The sequence below is a fragment of the Carassius carassius genome, chromosome 10 (genome assembly GCF_963082965.1).
Source record: "Carassius carassius chromosome 10, fCarCar2.1, whole genome shotgun sequence".
In the NCBI taxonomy this organism is placed as follows: Eukaryota; Metazoa; Chordata; class Actinopteri; order Cypriniformes; family Cyprinidae; genus Carassius; species Carassius carassius.
Window position 1 is genome coordinate 2,799,485 of NC_081764.1, and position 23,285 is coordinate 2,822,769.

Here is a 23,285-nt window from a genome sequence, read left to right on the forward strand (position 1 = left end):
TGCAGCTAAATCCAACGCACATTATACACATTAAGAAACAATGGGGTTAGGCTCTTAAAGGTACCATATAATGCCATACCATATACCATATAAAGGTGTTTGAACACAGTTGTGTGGCCGCAGTGTGTGAAAACAACCAGACTAAAATGGTAAAAATTCACTCATTCATTGTTTTATAATTCCAAAAAATCATAAACAGTCTCTCCACACAAGTAGTTCCAGATTATGCTCTTGGAAAGAAGTGCGCAAAACTGTCCAGATCTTAAAAATGCAGTACGCTTAACACACACTAAATCCACACTCGACTCAGGAGCGATATTCAAGGCTTAGTGTATCCCATCATGCATCATGTTTGTGGAAATAAATCACGAGACTTTTTACCAAGAGGTCACAGAAACCTTTCCAATGTAAGTTAAATATTAATAATTATTAGATATTGCATATAAATTTTGTAGTAAAAAAAAGTGCTACACGTTTTATTGGTGGAAAGGTGAGTAGCCTATATTTATTTTGTACATCATTTGCAACTGCTTTTTATTACTTCATTAGAAGCACCAGAAATTAAAGTGTGTCCCATCAGATAATGAAAAGTTGTACACACACTTATGGTCTTCATCCTCACTTGACACTTGGACCAAATACAGGAAATACGTCATTTAAGTAGTCAAGTGATCAAGTGCAAAGACCGCAAGTGTGCAAGGCAATACTTAAAAGGGATAGTTCACCCAAATAGCAAAATTATGTCATTAATAACTTACCCTCGTGTTGTTCCAAACCCGTAAGACCTCCGTTTATCTTTGAAACACAGTTTAAGATATTTTAGATTTAGTCTGAGAGCTCTCAGTCCCTCCATTGAAGCTGTGTGTACGGTATACTGTCCATGTCCAGAAAGGTAAGAAAAACATCATCAAAGTAGTCCATGTGACATCAGAGGGTCAGTTAGAATTTTTTGAAGCATCGAAAATACATTTTGGTCCAACAATAGCAAAAACTACGACTTTATTCAGCATTGTCTTCTCTTCCGTGTCTGTTGTGAGAGAGAGTTCAAAACAAAGCAGTTTGTGATATCCGGTTCGCGAACTAATCATTCGATGTAACCGGATCTTTTTGACCCAGTTCACCAAATCGAACTGAATCGTTTTAAACGGTCCGCGTCTCCAATACGCATTAATCCACAAATGACTTAAGCTGTTAACTTTTTAATGTGGCTGACACTCCCTCTGAGTTAAAACAAACCAATATCCCGGAGTAATGCATGCACTCAAACAGTACACTGACTGAACTGCTGTGAAGAGAGAACTGAAGATGAACACCGAGCCGAGCCAGATAATAAACAATAGACTGACTCGTTCTCGAGTCAAGAACCGTTTCTGTCAGACGCGTCCGATTCGAGAACCGAGGAGCTGATGATACTGTGCATGTGTGATTCAGCGTAAAGCAGACCGACACACAGCGAGTCCGAACCGAACTGATTCTTTTGGTGATTGATTCTGAACTGATTCTGTGCTAGTGTTATGAGCGCAGGTAAACCGAAGGCTTGAATCAAGGGCAATCAACGCCAATGACACCATTACGTCGAGCGCAAAAGAACCGGTGAACCGTTTTCTATGGAAGCAGATTAATCTCAAATATAATTCACGCAAAAAACATGATTCACACATACGTAGACAATTTTACATGCATGAAACCTAATTCACGTACACACAAAAAATCTCCACGTGCGTGAAAAAAATATATATTCACAAAAAGCAATTCACATGCGCAAAATAAAATTATATACTCGTAAAATACATTTCACAAATGCAAAACACAATTCGTAGATATACAACTGTGCACAAAAACCTTTGAATGTTTAAAATGTATGGGTGTATCCTTGCATTTGAATGTGCAAATCGTCATTCACGTACGAATCGCTTTAGATATGTGTGTGTGTGTTTTTGAGACTTTCCTGGCAGCATAACTATGGAGATAAATCAGTAGCTAAACTCGAGAGGTTGAAGATCTGAATGTGAGAACTTGTCATATTAATATTTGTATTTGTAAGTTAAAATTTACATTCACAGCTCTGATGTGAAAAGCTGAATCTTTCAATTTGCACACACAGACAATGATCAAAACACCCGTGTTTTGAATTGGAAGTTGTAGATTAATAGTCACAAATGTGTAGAATGACATTCACACAAAGAAAATGACATACACACATGTTTACGACATATTTACTTTTGCACTTTACTTCAGTTTCGCTGCACAACGTCAAGTCGGCACTCACAACCTCTCAGATCTGGAAGTACAAGTTCAAATCCTAGCGCTCTGACTTTTGCTACTCTTTTTGCGGTATTCTGTTGCAAAACTCACTTGTGCACTTGTATATGCAGATGTGCGAGAGCAGATCTGGGGGCGAGGCTTTGGTGCGAATGAGAACATTTTATTGGTCGATGCCCGACCAATGAACAACGCCAATTGTTTTCACTGAATATCCTTAGCTTTGACAGGATTTTAAGACACTGCATTCATTTTGCCATTCAGGTATTATCTAGTAGACAAATGCAACATATTGCAACATAATGCAACATATTTTATATGTATATCCCACTGCATATTGCAGAGTAAACTCGCTGTACTTTGCTTTGCTTTGATCTCACCGGCACGCGGTCACGTGGTTCATGGAGCTTTTGCTGTTTAATGTACATTTAGACATTATTAAACACTCGATTTTTATTAAAAAAAAATTTATAATAATAATGTTGCATTTAAAAAGATTCATTACTGACAAGAAAATTAGGGATTTAACCCAATGAAGATATAAGATATACATAAAAATAATAAAAACAGCATTATATTGCAACTCTGGTACAGTGATATGCAGTGGGATATACATATAAAATATGTTGCATTATTTGTCTACCAGATAATACCTGAATGGCAAAATGAATGCAGTGTCTTAAAATCCTGTCAAAGCTAAGGATATTCAGTGAAAACAATTGGCGTTGTTCATTGGTCGGGCATCGACCAATAAAATGTTCTCATTCGCACCAAAGCCCCGTCCCCAGATCTGCTCTCGCACATCTGCATATACAAGTGCACAAGTGAGTTTTGCAACAGAATACCGCAAAAAGAGTAGCAAAAGTCAGAGCGCTAGGATTTGAACTTGTACTTCCAGATCTGAGAGGTTGTAAGTGCCGACTTGACGTTGTGCAGCGAAACTGAAGTAAAGTGCAAAAGTAAATATGTCGTAAACATGTGTGTATGTCATTTTCTTTGTGTGAATGTCATTCTACACATTTGTGACTATTAATCTACAACTTCCAATTCAAAACACGGGTGTTTTGATCATTGTCTGTGTGTGCAAATTGAAAGATTCAACTCTTCACATCAGAGCCATGAGTGTAAATTTTAACTTACAAATACAAATATTAATATGACAAGTTCTCACATTCAGATCTTCAACCTCTCGAGTTTTGCTACTGATTTACCTTTATACATAACACTCGTAACACAGAGCAGTCGTACTCTTTAGCCAATCAGATTTAAGCTTATCAATCGACCAATCACTATCACGTGAGGGCGGGCCTACCAGCATGTTACGTCATCAGCTTTCGACCAGTTCATGGCTGAGCAGAGGTAAGTGCAGTTAATCGTTCATTTCTGTATTAACTGAAGTTAAAGAGTTTGAGATAAGTTGAAGCAATAGTTTATGAACTATTAACTGATGTAAGCAAGTGTTGTTGTAATCAGATGTCCCATGTCGTGTCAAAAATGAAGAAGAATGATGCTTGTTTTGTTGTATTTTAGCTGAAGGTACAGACAGCTCTCACAGCTACAATCACGCTAATGATTGCAAAACAATCATCTGTGGTCAATACCCATCGAGATTGTTCTTTAAATAGTGAATAGACCTATTTTAATGAGCAGCCAGTGTTTTTTTTGCCATTTGTGTATGATGTTAAATTATTATTAACACTTGTTTCCCTGCATTTTTCAGGATTACTCACCTTTGGTGTGACATCTGGATAGCAGTCACGAACATCTTAATTCATGTTGTTTCTTTATATTCTCTTTTATACTTTTTTTGTATTTATGTCTTAATTGGTAACACTTTATTAAAAAGTTTCATTAGTTAACACCAACTGACAATGAACTGCACGTGAACAGCCTTTATTATTTTTTGTTAATGTTAACATTTACTAATACTTCCTTAAAATCTTGTTAACATTAGTAAATGCACTGTAAACCAACACTGAACAGCTGTATTTTTACCTAACGTTAACAAAGATTAACAAACACAGCAACAAATGTATTGCTCATGGTTATTTAATACATTAACTAATGTTAACTAGTTATTGTACCTTATTGTAGACTGTTACCAATATATTCAACATTAATTTCCTTATGCTGTATTGTAATGTCAAGGTTTTAAATAAGGTTTTTATTGTCATCTTAAGGTCTCACAGGACAATATTGTGAAGCATTCATTTGACTTTGCCTAGTAAAATAGGCAAATCTGATTTTATGCTGATAAGACAAAGGTGCTTATCATAGAGAGGCAATTAAGATTATGCGACTAAGATTACTCAGTAAACTCTATTCAAATACCATCACTTAATTTCCCACATCCTCTGTCTGCACCTCTTGTACTATAGGGTTTTAGTACTTTAAATATCAGGACACAATCTTATATGTCCTTACAGAGAGGTCTACTGATGACCGGACTGAACACAATTCATTTTTTAACTTTTCACTTGATGTATTGCAATTATATTTATATACTTTAAAAGCAAAGTACACTCTGAATGGATCTCACAACTCCTGAAGAGACGTATATTTCTCTGTACTGAATATTGTGCTTCACAGTTTAGACTGTCAGTTCATGATCATATGTAACAGGAACATTAATCATGATCAAGTCATTTTATATATTTTATTCCCAAATGATTCGGAAACTTTCAAATTAATAAAACGTGTACAAATTGAACTATGTCTGAATCTTTTAATTCTTACAAGAACATTTAATAATGCATGCATAGCAAGGCTTTATTCCTAAAGCGTGTACATATAGTCCACAGGAGACAAATTAATACAGTAACAATGCATCACTTTCAACCACTTGTTGAAACAACTGTCAAAATGGATTGCTTGCAACATGACTTTTTATAAAGAATTACAGTAGAAATGGTAAGATCACAGTACTGGTTGTCTGCATCTTCATATATCATCTGTCTTGGAAATCTGAAACAATAAAACTACATAATATATGCAGATCAAAACATGTCTCCTATATGCACGTCATTACATACATTATCATCAGTTGAATGTGTGGTGGACAGGACATGAAAATGCATCAGTACTAAAAATAAATGTTTCTATTCACATGTCGACTAAACAGCAGTTAATAAACTATTGCTTCAACTGATCTCTAACTTCTAAACAGAAATGAACGATTAACTGCACTTACCTCTGCTCAGCCATGAACTGTAGTGATGTGTCGTTCTTGAACGATTCGTTAATTTTGAACGAATCTTTAATGTGACACGGGAAGAACGAGTCGTCTCGGGGAGTGATTCGTTCAGTCGCGCATGCGCATTATTCTATAGGTTCTGTTCTAGTAGTAGTGATTCACCATACATGTCTATGGATTCACCTGTCAGTCAATGGAGTCTTGAGCCGGAAAGAGAATTGATTAGTTCATAGTTCGGGTCTATCGGGTTTTTGACTCGTTCCTTAATCACGTGACAGCCCCATACGCTAACCCAATGCAGTCTGAGCCGGAAAGAGAATTGATTAGTTAATAGTTCGGGCCTTCGGGTTTTTGACTCGTTCCTTAATCACGTGACAGCCACATACGCTAAAACCAATGCAATATGAGCCGGAAAGAGAATTGATTAGTTCATAGTTCGGGTCTATCGGGTTTTTGACTCGTTCCTTAATCACGTGACAGCCACATACGCTAACCCAATGCAGTCTGAGCCGGAAAGAGAATTGATTAGTTAATAGTTCGGGCCTTCGGGTTTTTGACTCGTTCCTTAATCACGTGACAGCCACATACGCTAAAACCAATGCAATATGAGCCGGAAAGAGAATTGATTAGTTCATAGTTCGGGTCTATCGGGTTTTTGACTCGTTCCTTAATCACGTGACAGCCACATACGCTAAAACCAATGCAATATGAGCCGGAAAGAGAATTGATTAGTTCATCTCATGAGTCTTCGGGTCGGGTCGAGTCGTTCCTTAATCACGTGACAGCCCCGTACGCTAAAACCATAGACAGTAAAAGAATGCAGTATTGAGTCGGAGAGAGAATTGATTAGTTAATCTTTCGGTTCTTCGGGTTGTTCGTTCTTTTGTCCCGTGATGTGACAACATTGGCTAGAGTAATTATTAAATCAGATTGTCTGTATAAACCATACTTTTGTAACATATGACACTTTATAAACATTAAAAAACACTGTGTACATACTTTTGAATTGTTGTTTATTGTTTATTTTTATGCCATTAAAGCTTTGTAACAAAGAGGACAACTATTCCAAAATAAATCAAAATAATAAAAAAGTATAATAAAGATAAAACTAAAAGATAATAAAGCCACAGGGTCTAATAACCTTAACAAATGAACTTTAAAAGTACAATATAAAAAAAGAAAAACTAAATATTGCACAACAAGCTTTGCTTTTTTATATATAATAATTTAAAATGAATACATTTTAAAATAAATAACACTTTTGTGCCAAAATAAAAACTTTATATCAAAGAGTATAACTATTCCCCAAATAATTTTAAACCATTTAAATAAAAATAAATGAAAATGAAGAGATACTAAAGCTACGGAGCCTTATAACAATAACAAATTACCTTTAAAATCACAACAACAACAAAAATATTGCACAACAAGCTAGTCTTTTTCTAAATAAATAAAAATAAATAAGCTTTAAAATAAATAACACACTGTGGCTATATTTTTAGGACTTGCTTTAAGGCATGTTTGCATTAAAAAAAACAAGCTCCCTGACCTTGGATGGGCTGAGTCTGTTTCTTCTATCTGAGATAATCTGCCCAGTTTTAGAAAAAATTCTTTCAGATGGCACAGATGTGGCCACAATGCAAAGTCTTGTCTTTGTGACTTCAGAAAGGCTTTTGTATACTGGTGAACATCTCCTCCACCAGGCCAGAGGGTCTGATGTGCGGGGTAAGAGTGGCTCTGCAAGGTAGGCCTGCACCTTTATAGCATCTGAGGTCTTAGAAGAGGTAGCAGAAGGCCTCAAGCTTGCTACCCTCTCGTCAAAGTCTTCCCAAAACATGGCCCCTGCACTGGCAGTCGCACCAGGATCTGAAGTATCCTCCTCACTCTGAGCTGGGTTAAAACTGTTAAAGCTGAAGTTATCATAACCTTAATGTTTTAAACTAACATTAATAATTCAAATTCAAAATTTTATTTGCTTTTAATGTATATGTCATTATGTCCTTTTTTGAGCAATCTTCTTATACATATATTACACCAATATGTCAAGTCTGCCTAGGAAAAGCAATTATTATACTAGCAAACTCAAAATTGGAGTAAAAATGAACAAACTAGTATAAATACTTTTTATTGTAAGCTTGAATTATTATATTATTATATAGCCTAGTGTTTATTTACCGATAGACAGTCAAAAAGACAAATTAATCAATATTTTATTTATAACAGGGTTTTATTTATTTATAAAATAATAACAAACCACAGATCCTCAACAAACAGTAACAAAAACACAGTGACAGAAATGTCAGAAATAGCGTATGGGTCTGTCACGTGATTAAGGAACGAGTCAAACTCGACCCGAGACCCGAAAGACTCATGAGATGAACTAATCAATTCTCTTTCCGGCTCAAGACTGCGTTAGTTTTGCGTATGGGTCTGTCACGTGATTAAGGAACGAGTCAAACTCGACCCGAGACCCGAAAGACTCATGAGATGAACTAATCAATTCTCTTTCCGACTCAAGACTGCGTTAGTTTTGCGTATGGGTCTGTCACGTGATTAAGGAACGAGTCAAACTCGACCCGAGACCCGAAAGACTCATGAGATGAACTAATCAATTCTCTTTCCGACTCAAGACTGCGTTAGTTTTGCGTATGTGGCTGTCACGTGATTAAGGAATGACTTAAACCCGAGGACTCTTGTCAGAAAAGAGGTGAGGTGAGCTAATCACAGACTGAAGACACAGGTAAAGAAGGAATTTTTTTTTTCTGTATCTTATAGCATTTTAGTTTTGTATTGTTTTTAGTGGGATCAACGTTTGCGTAAGTACTAGATGTGTTGGGGAAGTAACACAACATTTTCATTACATTTTGCTAAAATGAACGAAATGACTCGAAAAAAGATTCGTTCATTTTGCTGAACGAGACTCAAAAGTCCGAGTCGGTAAAATGATCTGAACTTCCCATCACTAATGAACTGGTCGAAAGCTGATGACGTAACATGCAGGTAGGCCCGCCCTCACGTGATACTGATTGGTCGATTGATAAGCTTAAATCTGATTGGCTAAAGAGTACGACTGCTCTGTGTTATGCTGCCAGGAAAGTCTCAAAAACACACACACACATATCTAAGGCGATTCGTACGTGAATGACGATTTGCACATTCAAATGCAAGGATACACCCATACATTTTAAACATTCAAAGGTTTTTGTGCACAGTTGTATATCTACGAATTGTGTTTTGCATTTGTGAAATGTATTTTATGAGTATACAATTTTATTTTGCGCATGTGAATTGCTTTTTGTGAATATATTTTTTTTTCACGCACGTGGATATTTTTTTGTGTGTACGTGAATTAGGTTTCATACATGTAAAATTGTCTACGCATGTGTGAATCATGTTTTTTGCGTGAATTATATTTGAGATTAATCTGCTTCCATAGTTTTCTTCTACCGGTTTATTGAATCGAACTGTCCGAAAGAAGTACTGGTGATCCGAAAACCGTTGCAACCGGTTCTTGACTCGTGAATGAGTCAGTCTATTGTTCGTTATCTGGCTCGGCTCGATGTTCATCTTCAGTTCTCTCTTCACAGCAGTTCAGTCAGTGTACTGTTTGAGTAAATGAATTACTCCAGGATATTGGTTTGTTTGAACTCAGAGGGAGTGTCAGCCACATTAAAAAAGTTAACAGCTTAAGTCATTTGTGGATTAATGCGTATTGGAGACGCGAACCTTTAAAACGATTCAGTTCGATTTGGTGAACTGGTTCAAAAAGATCCGGTTACATCGAATGATTCGTTCGCGAACCGGATATCACAAACTGCTTTGTTTTGAACTCTCTCTCACAACAGACACGGAAGAGAAGACAATGCTGAATAAAGGCGTAGTTTTTGCTATTTTTGGACCAAAATGTATTTTCGATGCTTCAAAAAATTCTAACTGACCCTCTGATGTCACATGGACTACTTTGATGATGTTTTTCTTAACTTTTTGGACATGGACAGTATACTGTACCCACAGCTTCAATGGAGGGACTGAGAGCTCTCGGACTTAATCTAAAATATCTTAAACTGTGTATCATTTTGATATTTGGGTGAACTAACTAGGGGTGCTCCGATCACGATCGGTCGATCATTAATGCGCATCTCATCAGTAAATTTGGTTTGCTAATCAGCGGTAAATTGGTAAATTCCCTCAGGTGCGTGGTTTCACATTGAGCAGCTGTTACTACACAGAGCCGTTGTTAAATGAGAAGATGCGCAAATAAACGCTGAAAATGAACGTGGATTTGCGCAGCTTCTCAGTTAACAATGGCTCTGTGTAGTAACAGCTGCTCTATTTGAAATCATGCACCTGATGGAATTTACCGCTGATCAGAGAACCGGCTTTACTGACGAGATGCGCATAACGATCGGCCGATCGTGATCGGAGCACCCCTAGAACTAACCCCCTTAAGGGCGTAGTTAGACACACTGGGACGCAGCAACAGTCGAATAGCAACAGCTGACGTTCCCCCGCACCATAGTTACGTTGCATGTGATGTCATGCCGCACCCCGCCCGCGGCCATGCGTATTGAGCTTGTTATCGGGTCGCTTGTTATGACTGGAGAAGGCCTCGGACTCAATTAAAATTTATCCCCGGGACAGCCGCATGCTCATGGAGGGCATGGACATAGACCTGGATCCGGAGCTCATGCAAAAATTCAGCTGCATGGGCACCACGGATAAAGATGTCCTCATCTCGGAGTTCCAGAGGCTGCTGGGCTTTCAGCTCAACCCGGCGGGCTGCGCATTCTTCCTGGACATGACCAACTGGTGAGTCCGGGGACTCGGCCGCGGCCTACTCCTGAACCAAACATAAAGAGTTGACCACTGCGATTTCTTGCTTTAAAATATCTTGCATGTTAAAAATAACATCGCTAGGACAGCTGTCATGAGCCCAGTGGCGTTCAATTGGATCTGAAGCGAATAACACAACAAGCTAATAGCTAATTGACTGTTTACATAGACAGCCGCTGTAACGTTTCGGCTCACATGACCTACAGAAGTATTATTTTAGACATTCAAGCAATTAAAACAATACATTTACTTTTTCTAAAACATGTTTTTAAACAACTCGGTCTGTCTTATTTATGTCAGTTGTCAAACATGTAACGTTAGCTTGTTTGTGCTAGTGACTTGCTGTAGTGGTTGTGTTTCAAAACCTTTTACGTTCCCTATCTAAGCAGCATTTTGGAGGTTTTCTGACTCGAAATGCTGCGAACTAGGTTCGTGGATTCAAAATGCTGTCTACGTAGGGGCTCGCAAATGTTTTGAGACACAGGCAGTGTCCAGTGTTGTTCAGTCACGACCCTTCAAAAATACTATGTTGCCTAACGATAGAAATAAATTAGTTTTTATTTGTAATAAACAGCATACAATTTTTTTATTTGGTTTTTGACGTGATGACTAGTGTAAAGTTTTCTTTAGAGTTACGTAATGCACGAGTGTACTTTCATCTGAGAAGCTTATCCCTCTCTTCTTTTGTATTGAACATGACTTTAATTTCTGGGCTGTTTATTTGCTTAATGCATTTCAAACCATGTTTTTGTATGTATAAACTTAAAATATTTAAAAACAAAAATGGAAAGATGGAACTCTAAATCATTTTAATCATTTTAAATGTACTGTTATTATTGTTTGTGAGAGAGAGTTATTAATATTGGCTATTTATTTCTGGGCGTAATATGAACCATTTATAGGTTATATATATGCCAAAAAAGTGAGTATGTAAGTAGTACTGTGATGCATTATGGTACTTTTAATATTTTGGGATTGACACAAACTGTATGTCAGGCTTCTAGTTTAGCTTTATAATAAACCTTCTATTGGTCATCATGAATCTTGTTAGCTTTGTGACAGATTGCTTATGTTCCTCTGTTGTAAAGTCACTGGATAAAGTTTGCTAAATGCATAAATGTAAGCTACATGTTTGTTGGCATTAATTTCATATTAACTATTGACTGATGATTGATCTGTTTTTCATACATTTCATTTGTGCATGTTGTTTTGCTCTTGGCAATTACATTGTCCCTGAATCTCCAATGTTGATCTGCCTGTGTTCTTGTCTTATCAGGAACCTACAAGCAGCTATTGGTGCGTATTATGACTTTGAGAGTCCAAACATCAACACGCCGTCAATGTCTTTTGTGGAAGATGTGACGATTGGAGAGGGGGAGTCTGTTCCTCCTGACACACAGTTCACAAAGACGTGGAGGATACAGAACACCGGTGAATGTTTTCTCTCTCTGGTTGTAAATATGAAGAGGCAGATGCTCTAACAGATTGTAATTCACAATTATATGCATTATAGACTTATATATTTCCTAAAACTTACTGATATCAGAATGTCAATAATAGTTTTGCTTCTTTTAAGGATTGAGGATCTAGCCACATCACATTAAATCCCTTGTTCGGTCAAACTTCAGTGTTGTTTCTGTTGTTATTACAGGTGCAGAGTCATGGCCCCCAGGTGTGTGTTTGAAGTATGTTGGCGGGGATCAGTTTGGCCATGTGAACATGGTGATGGTGCGGTCCCTGGATCCACAGGAGATCTCAGACGTGAGTGTGCAGATGCGCAGTCCAGCTGTTCCTGGCATGTACCAGGGCCAGTGGAGAATGTGCACTGCCACTGGACTCTTCTACGGAGGTGAGACGCAAGCGATAAAGTACCAGTCAATGTTTTCAAGAAATCAGGCTATGAAATAACTATTTAAAAGGATTAAAATAAAAATAGCTGAAAATGTACCTACCCTCAGGTCATTCATGATGTAGATGGGTTTTTTCTTCATCAGAGCAGATTTGAAGAAATGTAGCATTACATCATTTGCTAACCAATAGATCCTCTGCAGTGAATGGGTGCCGTCAGAATGAGAGTCCAAACAGCTGATAAAAACATCACAAAAATCCACACCACTCCACTCTAGTCCATCAGTTAACATCTTGAAGTCAAAAGTTGTTTGTTTGTAATAAACAAATCCATAACATCAACTTTTATTAACTGTTTACTTTAACGGAGTTCTTAGTCCATAAAGTTGCTTTCTCCAGTGAAAAAGTTGTCTTGTCTGAATCAGGAGAAAATATGCACAAATCAAGCACTGTTTACAAGCGAAAACTGTTCTAAACAAATATGTCTGTGTATTTTGATTTGAGGAGACAACAGGGGATTATCTTTTTCACTGGAGGAAGTGTTATTATGGATTATCGGTTCAAATCTATCCAGATGCAATGGTTTAAAGTTAAAACGCCATTTGTTTCTAACAAAGATGATGCTTTTCATCTCGCACACCATTAAGTGTTGGACTGTGGATTGTAGTGATGTTTTTATCAGCTTTGTTTGAACTCTCTTTCTGACGGCACCCATTCACTGCAGAGGATCCATTAGTGAGCAAGTGATGCAGTGCTACATTTCTGCAACTCTGGTCTGATGTAAAGGTGAGTAAAAATTAAGCAAATTAGTATTTTTTTTTTTTTTTTACTAGTTCAATAAATATTAATATGCAAAACGTTATGCAATGACAAACATTTTAAAGCAATAGTTCACTCAAAAATTAAAACTTTGGTCATTTACACATCCTCAAGTTAATCCAACCACGCATAATTTTCTTCCTGCCTACTGCATACTAAAATAGTACAGTTAGTATGGTAGTATGCCATTAGTTCTGCATGTTCTGAGTACTGCAACCAACTTTGGTGAATGGGGGACACGTGGCTCACCTCTTTCCACTTGTGATGCAGATGTGATCTGGGTGATCTTGAGTGTGGAAGAGGGAGGCCTGCTGGGCGTCACACAGCAGTTATCCTCCTTCGAGACAGAGTTCAACACGCAGCCCCACCGCAGTCTGGAGGGAGACTTCAACCCTTTCGCCTCACCACAGAAGAACAAGCAGGACACCAATGAGGATCATCTAAAAGACCCCGGGGGCCACTGGGAGGCCCCTCTGGACTCCATTCAGCAAGATCAAAATGGACTCAATCACACCTCTGTAAATATTACACCAAATGGTCTCCAAAACAACTTTTCAGTAGTGACTTACAGCCAGGTATGTATGCCATTTGGAGTATTTCATTGAGTTGAAAGAAGATTAGCATGATAATTACAATAAGGTTCATTAGTTATCATTAGTTAAGTGTTACCGAGACTTTAAAACAAAAATTATGACTACTGTGGTGACAAGTCAAGATCTGTGATCCTAAAACAAATGTTCATGATTGAGGGGCTTTTTCCAAAGGTAAGTGAAGAGGTTAAGCCAAGATGGGTTCAGAAGACCAAGAACTCAGCAGGTCTTTTCAGTACTTTCTGAAAATCTTCCTTTCATGCAAGAAGTCTACACTGGAAACTTCTCAATGTGCTCACGTGAAGGTCACATAACATAAGTGCGTCACCTTTTTTCTCTGTCCTGTTTTGTGACATTTGACCAAAGAAAAGCACATTGTGATGACTCGCTGTGTTTGGTTACACCTTTCCTCATTCCACACATGTGATACCGCTGGGTCTGGGAGATACAGCTAAAAGAGTTTCAGCCTTCTGATGATTCAATAAATATCTTTTATTTTTTGTTAATACATTATTTTGACTCAAAAGCCTATAAGGATATGCAACGTTTGATGAACTAGTTATCTGTTTTAGTTTTCTTTTATATGCACTAATATGATAATAAATAGCAATATTCATTCAAGTGATTAATTCCACAACATTTTTGAGTGATTATGCAAAGACTATTCTTAAGAACTGATTGATTAAAAAAGAATAGTTCCTAAACCCACCCAACAGCATTTTGGAATACTGGAAAAACCTGTACTAAATTTCCATGCAGATAGACAAAAAAGGCTGATTGGCGCTCTGCTGACATTATTGCTGACTTGTGACCTGTGTGGTTGAATTAGAACTACATTATTTTAACTTAAAAATTATTACGCTTTTTTTTTTAATGCATCAAAATAGTTAAAGGAATAGATCATACAGAAATGAAAATTTGCTGATTATTATTTACTCATCCTCAGGCCATCCAAAATGTAGATGAGTTTGTTTGTTTAAAGGAATGGATTTGGAGAAATGTAGCATTATACCTCTTACTCCACAATGGAGCCTCTGCAGTGAATGGGTGCCGTCAGAAAGAATGTCAAAACAGCACAAGTACAACCACAAGTAATCCACACCCCTCCGGTCCACCAGTTAACATCTTGTGAAATGAAAAGCTGTGTGTTTATAAGAAACAGATCCATCATTAAGGTGTGCCTCTGCCCAAATATGAGTCCATAATGCTTCAGCCATTCACTGCAGAGGATCCACTGGTGATGAAGTGATGAATCGATTCCAATAATGAAACAAACTCATCTACACATTGGCTGTTTGGTTTGTTTTCTGATTTACAAAAACACCCTTTAAACTATTTAATAAATTGCTATTGAGATGTATTTGTCAAAAGGCTGAAAAATAATAATAAGGCATTTTATCTCCCTTTTTATCTAGAAGTTTATCGTTCTGAATTTGGCTTTGATGTGTGTGAATATCTATCTAGAGGCTGTTTAATATGCCTTTAACGGAGTTAAACTTTGCCTCTCGGCCACAAGATGGAGTTCCATGCTAGCATGTGAGCTAAATGTTATTAACCAGTTAAAGAAGTCATTGTTGATCTCAGCCTGCTAACCGTAAACCCATAGCGTAAATATATTTCCAGTGTAACGTTAAGTCAGAGAATATTTTCTTTAACAACACCTGCAGGCCAAATATTTGTATAACATTGGGTGTTGATACAGTTGTTACTCATTCATTGTTAATATTTGAAATAATCCTTAATTAATCTATGAGGCAATAATAATATGAATCACAAAGACTTACACTGAAGGAGGGACTTGAGCCAGAAACTTGGAGATCTTTATATTACGGTTATATGCAATCACTTAAAACAAGTTTTGAATGGTCAAGCACCATTTATGCTTTATTCAGGAATTATATTTACAAGTGCTCTTTAACATTAGAGTTTTATCTCATTGTTCCTGTTTCTTCCCAGGGCATTAATGGACCCTTCCCGTTCGGACAGTCTTAAGATACAGAAACCACGAGTAGCTCATCAGAGCTGCTGCTTTTGCCCTTTGCTAGGGTTCAGTGAGAGGAGGAAGAGATTTACTCTAAAGACTTGGTGACCCTCCCTCTCCCCCGACGCATCACAACATCACATAAATGTGTGGACAAATCTGTTTTGCTCCAAATCAATATTGAACCAACACCTGAGTTAAGCATGTGTGAATGCTAGATTTAAATGAGTGCTAGAAATTCTACAGAGATCTAATGAAAAATACACAGTTTTTTTGATCCGTAATTTCACATTACAGCAGGAAATTCAGATGTGTGAGTGAGTGCACGACTGCACAAGAGAAGCCGAGGCAAGACTGATAGATGAATGAGTGAATCTTACGAGAATGTGTCATGTTTCACACCACAATCAATAGGAAAGCATAAGAAATGTATATTTTGCGTAAAGAAAAAGATAGCAAGTTTTTAGGACTTTTAAGAGATATTTTGCCTCATGAAAATTAAGCACATTTTCCCTCTTAATTTTCATTACTGTAATAAAACTGGGCATTTTATTTTTCAGATTCAATGTTTCTCACATTGTTTACATTTTTGTATAGAATTTTACAATTGCACTATTTTTTTGTAAGCCTAATTGAAATGCAACCAATTAACATATGGCAAAAAATATATTTCATTTTGCATCAAATTATTAATTACCATAAAAATGTCACAACGAAGGAAATCGAAGTCCTAAAAACAGGCTTGCTTTTCTTTAAGCAAAGTATAATTTTTTCCTTTTGGTTTTGCAGTGAAATATTACTGGGGTTTATTCTTGACAGGTTTTGCGGTGGTCACCTCAGTATGTGTGCAACTAAGTGTTTCAGCCATGCACAAAAGCCATCAACAAAGAATTAATGCCTGTCAAGTAGTTTTATAATTTTTCATCAATGTTCTCTGACTTTTTCTTTATAAACTGAACAGTTTTGAGGAAAAAGGTCAGTGTGCATACTTTAAATTGTGTAATTGCTTTCATATGGTCCTCTGCCAGCCACTTGTAATTGTTTATTACAAAACTGTTCTCTGGATTCAGTTAAAAAGAGAGAAAAAAAGCCCAGCAACCTGTACATCGTGCATGAGCACATTAGGTCTCATTATATTGAAGTATGCATCTGTACTGCCACCACAGGTCAAGTCATAGCTGTCGTCAGAGATCTTGTTGCTGTCATCTTATTCGTTTACATTGATGTTGTCCTGGAGTTCCTGAGTGCTGATGTTGGTTTTCACTCATAATGACTCAGTCCATCAGAGATGATAGCAAGCAGATGTGGCTTTGGTTCCCTCGTTTACTGACTTAAAAGTTCACAAGCACGTCACTGATAGATTTTCCCAACCATACATATTTGTCATTCACCTAGACCTACGATGGTATTAAGCTGTTTTAAATGAGCTGAGGGTGTTTTAATGAGGGGAAAGTGTGAGAATGAGTTCATTTTAAAGGAATATTTTGGGTTAAATGCAAGTGTATGTCATCTGTAACTGAAAATAATTTGGATTTGTACCTCTACCTGAAAATGTATTGACATGTATATGCCTAGAATTGAAGTCTGTGGCAAGTGCACTACTTTCATTGTAATGGCATTTCCCTAAACACTTTTTTTTTTCTTTTATCTTAATAAGATACCATTTATTTTCTTTGGTAGCATTTGCATTTAACCAAAAATATCCTTTTGAATTTGTATTCTTGAGTTGTTGCTAAATGTTTAAATGGCAGATTTCAAGCTGGAACGCTCCAAGTAATATTTTAATGCATAAAAGAGTTTTGTGGAATTGATTTGATTTGAAAATAATCGTGCCTCTGTGTTTGGTATGATGGAAAGCCTCTTGGATGTTTATATCTTGCTAAATATATCTGAAATGTTCACAATTTTTTTGTTTTGCTGCAATGGTTTGGCAATTTATAAGACATAAAAAAAACAAAACGTTAACAAGTCTCCTAGAATGTTTTTCTCTATTGGTCTATTTACTGAGATAAACATTAGGTCATGAAGATGAAAGCGTTTAAACAAATTAGCTGCTATCCTCAAGCAGAATGCAAATCAAGGAGCCCAAATTGACCTTTATGTCAAGACAATAGAGATTAGTGTCAGCATGTCTTGTTAAATTTAACAGGTCAGGAAATTCTTTTCCATTTCCCCCAGTTCTATGCACCTTGAAAATTTCGCGTCCAGTGTTTTAGAAATGCTGTGGCTTCAGTTTTACATTGCAAATTATCTATGCAGTGTTTTAAGATACAGCCCTTCCATATTCCAAAAAGTTGCACTCACAGTTGAAGCATAAAAGAAGTTAATGTTCTGAAACTGGTCGCCGTTTTATGTTGACGTTAGGACAGAAGTAAACTGACATTTCGCCTAGTGCTCGGCCAATAAACAGCTCATTGGATGATGCCATCGCTTCATCGGTCAGGTCTTCCTTTGAGCTGTTCTTAGTGAATGTCCTCATCATAGCCTCCTTCCGATTTATAATTACACTGTTTTTTTTTTGTTTTTGTTTTTTTGGTGTTGCTTATGCATGTGAGAAGTGTGATTGATTCATTGTTGAAATATTGTCTTTTTTCTGATTTGTTTTTTTTTTTTTCTGTTAGATGTGTTAGGTTTTTCTGCACCGTGTCATGGTGTATGATCGAGTGGAGAGTTTGCATAGAGTCCTATGATAGCACAGTGAAAAAGAGAAAATATGAAAAGCCTTTTCCTGTATGTATAATTGAACATTTGTATGATTAAATTAACACTGAAACAAACGGTTCTGTCGTCTTGTGTTTTGCATGAAGTATACATGTGCAGTGTGATTTGTTAATTCAGTTCCCAGAGAAAATCATAAACATCTAGCCTTTTGATAACCTTTTACCTTGAAATATGACCTTCAACATTTTTGTTGACCTTCAACATTTAAAGGAATAGTTCACCCCACAAAGAACATTTGCTAAAAATATGCTAAAACTCTAACCATGCAAGATGTTGATGAGTTTGTGCTTCATGGGAACAGATTTGGAGAAATGTAGCATCCCATCACTTGCTCACCAGTGGATCCTCTACACTACAGTGAATGGGTGCCGTCAGAATAAGAATCCAGACAGCTGATAAAAACATCACATTAATCCACACCACTCCAGTCCATCAATTAACATCTTGTGAAGTATTTTTTATTTTATTTTTTTATGCATATTTGTAAGAATCAAATCCATCAGTGCATTTTAAATTTAAACTCCTACTTCTGGCCATAATAGCTCGTACTAATGTTTCTTCCAGTGTCTCCTCTTGTCCTCCCAAATCAAAATTCAAAAATCAAAATTCTTTGTTTAGAACTGTGTCTGAATATTTTGGCTAGTAAACCATGCTTGATGTGTGCATATTTCTCTCCTGAGGCAAGTTGACTTTTTTACTGGAGGAAGGGATATTATTAAGTGATATTATGCACTCAATTTTTTGCCAGAAGTGATGGTTAAATCTTGTTATATTCTCAAAAAGTTTATTATCTTTTCACAAAGATGTTAATTGATCAACTGGAGTGGTGTGGATTATTGTGATGTTCTTACAAGCTGTTTGGACTCTCAAAAGTCTGAATGTCAATACCTGTGCTCAAATGCAGGATCTTTGTCTCTACAACTAGCTACACTTTTTTTCATCACGTTTGGAGTCTCAGTATTTTTAAACCACTTAAATTCTGGTGATTTTCAAAGGAAATATGAAGTCAGTTCTCTTCAGGTTCACCCAGGTGTCCTACTAGAGAAATCACATGTGTTGTTCATCACATTAACTCTGGACATGTTCAAACTAACTTTTACAACCACAATACCATAAAATCAATCAAACTTTTGTGAAGCGTTTTGCTTAAAATGTGCTATTTAAAATAACCACTTGGAGTATTTTGTTATGATAAACCATGAGGTTCTGACATCTTTAACTGATTTTAACTCATTTAAAGACTCTCCAGTAAATGCAAATGAATGCAACTGAATTTCACTAGTGAAGAGTATATTTTTACGACCAAAATCATGTCTATTTCTCATCATAAACTTAATTCCAGCACAACCCTGATGTTCTATGGCCCTTCGGGAACAATATAACCTTGTTTAAACTAATTACACATAGATGGATGTGTTGATCTGTGCTGAGGAGGCCATATCTAGGCAAATATTTGCTCACATCTCAGGTCTTGTGCAACTTGCCTCGGCACTATTATATTATTACCCACCTGACAAACATGTAAGATCATAGAAGGACCTTAAATAAATGCAAAGTATTTCCTCTTGATTTGACAGCTGCTCTTCCCCAAAACTCACAAGTAATTGTGTGGGCTATGGGAGTTAAAGCGGCAGGCAAATTCTGTGGTATTTAGCTGATGTTAATGGGGTCTTGTATAAAAACACTGATTTAAGTCAAATGAGCCTTGAGCATTTTGTTTAACTATCATCAAGTGTTTCCTGGTATGGAAAAGTTTTAATAGATTTTATGCCATTTCCCTAACCCCCTATATCCAATATTTCCTGGTGTCACTTAAAGCTCATGTACCAAGGTGACAACTGCAAACAAGGAAGTTTCAGACTTCAGACTGCCGGGCATTGTCATCAGTGTATTTCACCAGAACAACTTACTTTAACACTGCAGGGTATATACCATCCAAGACTGTGCATTTTCATAATGCTTCTGTAGTGCGAGGGGTAAACAACAAATTTAGACTTGGTATTTACACAGTTGGGTGTAATAGTTTGTTGGTATGGTAAGTAAACCTGTCAGGCAGTTTCGAAGGGCAAATATCATATTCCTAAGAGCTGAGTGTATAGTGATGCAGAAAAGGCTGATAAATTATACAAGCCAGGTGACTTTACGGTTATATGATGGTCAGTTTAGTCGTTTACATGCTGGTTTGGGCTTAAAATTGTGTCTGTGTGCAATAGCAGTTTGATTACACTGATATCAGCACTGGACTGTGACCATTTCTAACCGACTCCAAAGACTTTTCCATGGGCTGCTTGAGTGCAGATCTATACATTTTAAGATACCTGTAGGTAAGACAAATACAGGTAAAACTGGAACCTTTATGGGGTTGTTTTTAAAAATACTAGAATGATGAACAATACCCATCATCAGTGCGGTAGGTCAATGCTTAAGTGTCCCACTTTACTTGTATAGACCATAGTCAGGTGACTGGTCAGCTGATGAACGTCAGTCAACCGGCTTTCTGAAATGACTGAAAAAAGTAGATAAAAACTATGTAAAACAGGTTTGAAACGTGCAAATTGTGAAAATGAATGTAATCTAGGATCTTTAGTACACAGTAAAGACTGCTTGACTTGTTTTGTTTTCAACTGTGTTGAATTCCAATATGGCATCTAATAGTTTTAGCAGAGATTGTCTTAATAAAGTAATATGAGAGGGTCTGTATTACGTACTATTGGAAAAAACGCAAATTGGATCACGTTATAGCTTTGATGTCATTGAATTTTGAGTCAAAGTTTTGCCACACTTAGTCGCCGTATAGGGGGATAGGAATGAATGAATGAGAGATCCCGTAGGCTGAATCCCACCTGTAGCAAAAAAGTCAGTGATTTCTCTTATAAAACAGCAATTTTTTTCAGTGTAAAAAAAAAATGCTGCCAAACCATGGCAACAATGTGATGTCACACAGACAAGCCCCTCCCACTATAGTTTGATTGACATTAGCGTTTCAGCACAGACTGGACTGAGTGACTGTCATCAGTCTGCCATTGTTTCTGGAGCAGGTGTAGGCAATAATGACTCCTAAGCGATTGAGGTGTTCTAATGTTGGATGTAATAATGAACATTTCAGTCTTCATTTACTCCCGACATCTGAGTCACTGAAAACGCAGTGGATTACATTTGTTTCTGAAGGGAATACCCCCCCCCCCTTTTTTTTGTAATGAACCTTTGCAAATTGCCTTTTCTAATAATTTGCAAGTTTCATGATGTGGCAAGTAAACAGTAAACAGTAAACAGTCTCTCAGAGAGCGGCTCAGAAGAGAGGGGCGGGGTCAGCAGAGCTCATTAACATTTAAAGGAAAATGCTACAAAACGGCTTGCTCTGAAAAGACCTGTTTTTGATGGGGTAAAAAAGTTTTTTTTTTTTTTACACTTCCATTGAGAAATTTTAACCAAACTATGTTATAGACATTCCATTAAGACCCTAAAGAATCATATCAACTTGTGGAAAATGGGCATCCTATGACCCTTTTAAAAAATCCTAGCATAGTTTTACAAACTAGTTTTATGAACTTATGTACATTTAGAATAAAGTAATAAATTATCAATGAATGTATTTATGTCTTGCGATAAAATGTCTGTTAGAGATAACCATGGAAAGCACTCGAGTGGTTACTGTTACACGTTCTAGGCTACGTAATCTAACTTTTTTAGTTTATTTCGCTATATTGTACTTTTTATACTAAAACAGTGCATCTTCTCAAGTGTTTACATTTAGGCTAACCACTTCCAGATTGTTCCTCCTCACCTCAGGTGATCCTATTATTGTGCATGACTCATGTAAGTAACTGTAGCAACCCGTTTTAGTTTCGTTTAACCCCTCTACCTAGGAAACATTTTATAATTATCTGTTATTTTAATTAGGCAGGCTATGTGTTTGCTTTTCAATCCAATATTATAATTTGCGTTGCTATAGCAAAAACGTGCAAAAGTGCCTTGTATGCTAGTGATAACATCTGCACAATGTTTAATGATCATAAAGTTTCTTGCCTTTTAGAACTAACTGAATGCTCAGATGAAGGTCAAGGATGATCAAGCACATTAAAAACAAAAAAATTGTTTAATCATGCCTATAATTTTTCAGTAAACATTAATGTTTCCTCCTGAAATCAATGTAGATATCCAGGAAAACCAAGAAAGGAAACTACCCTGGTACCTGTTAAAGTTCACCGTCAAGTCTTACCCTGATGTTTGTCAGTATATCCAGTCATGGCCAAAAATATCGGCACCCTTGGTTAATGTGTTCAAAGGAGGCTGTGAAAATTAATCTGCATTGTTAATCCTCTTTTATAAAAAAAAAAAAAAAATCACAAAAATATAAACTTCCATTTGATATTAAGAATTTAAAATGGGGGGAAATATCATTATGAAATGAATGTTTTATTAACGTTGGACACGGTTATTGGCACACCTAGAAATTCTTCTGAGTAACATATTTCTGAAGTATATTCCCATTCATATTCACAATTTTGAGCACTCCAGGGTGATTATGAACATGAAATTATCTAGCCATGGCTTCCTGTTTCACAGAGATATAAATAGAAGGGAAAACAAAGCCCAAATTCTCTTAATCATCCATCACAATGAGAAAAACCAAAGTATATATTTCTGATGTGCAGCAAAAGATAATTGAGCTTCAAAAATAATTGAAGTGGCTTTCAGAAAAGAGTTAGAGCAGTGAACATTCCCATTTCCAGCATCAGGGCAATACTGATCATTTCCAATCAACAGAAAATGTTAAGAAACTGCCTGGAAGAGAACATGTGTCTATACTTTCCTAATGCACGGTGAGAAGGAAAGTTTGAGTGGCTAAAGACTCTCCAAGGATCACAGCTGGTGAACTGCAGAAAATAGTTGAATTTCGGGGTCAGAAAACCTTGGTCAAACAGAAATCTTATAATGGGCCATGTTTAGATCTTCCAACCATACAATAATCCTATAACACAAACCTCAAAAACAACACAAAAATGGGTCACTGGGCACAAAACCAAGCTTCTGCTAT

The 23,285-nt window shown here is 36.7% G+C and overlaps 1 protein-coding gene across 1 annotated transcript; it reads left to right on the forward strand.

The window, feature by feature from the left end:
- Window positions 1–9,982: 9,982 nt before the first annotated feature.
- LOC132151524 (protein ILRUN-like) lies at window positions 9,983–17,428 on the forward strand. Its single transcript, XM_059559683.1, has 5 exons — window positions 9,983–10,264; window positions 11,565–11,719; window positions 11,940–12,137; window positions 13,226–13,530; window positions 15,502–17,428. Exons 1-5 carry the CDS (start codon window positions 10,101–10,103, stop codon window positions 15,535–15,537), a joined length of 858 nt encoding a protein of 285 aa, XP_059415666.1. The 5' UTR covers window positions 9,983–10,100; the 3' UTR covers window positions 15,538–17,428.
- The last annotated feature ends 5,857 nt before the right edge of the window (window positions 17,429–23,285 follow it).

What these genes read in the sequence shown, in the direction of transcription:
- LOC132151524 (XM_059559683.1), top strand. Translation starts at nt 10,101, where the DNA reads ATGCTCATGGAGGGCATGGACATAGACCTGGATCCGGAGCTCATGCAA. An exon ending in TTCCTGGACATGACCAACTG is followed by an intron (nt 10,265 to 11,564) that starts GTGAGTCCGGGG and finishes TTGTCTTATCAG; the next exon opens with GAACCTACAAGCAGCTATTG. An exon ending in CACTGGACTCTTCTACGGAG is followed by an intron (nt 12,138 to 13,225) that starts GTGAGACGCAAG and finishes CTTGTGATGCAG; the next exon opens with ATGTGATCTGGGTGATCTTG.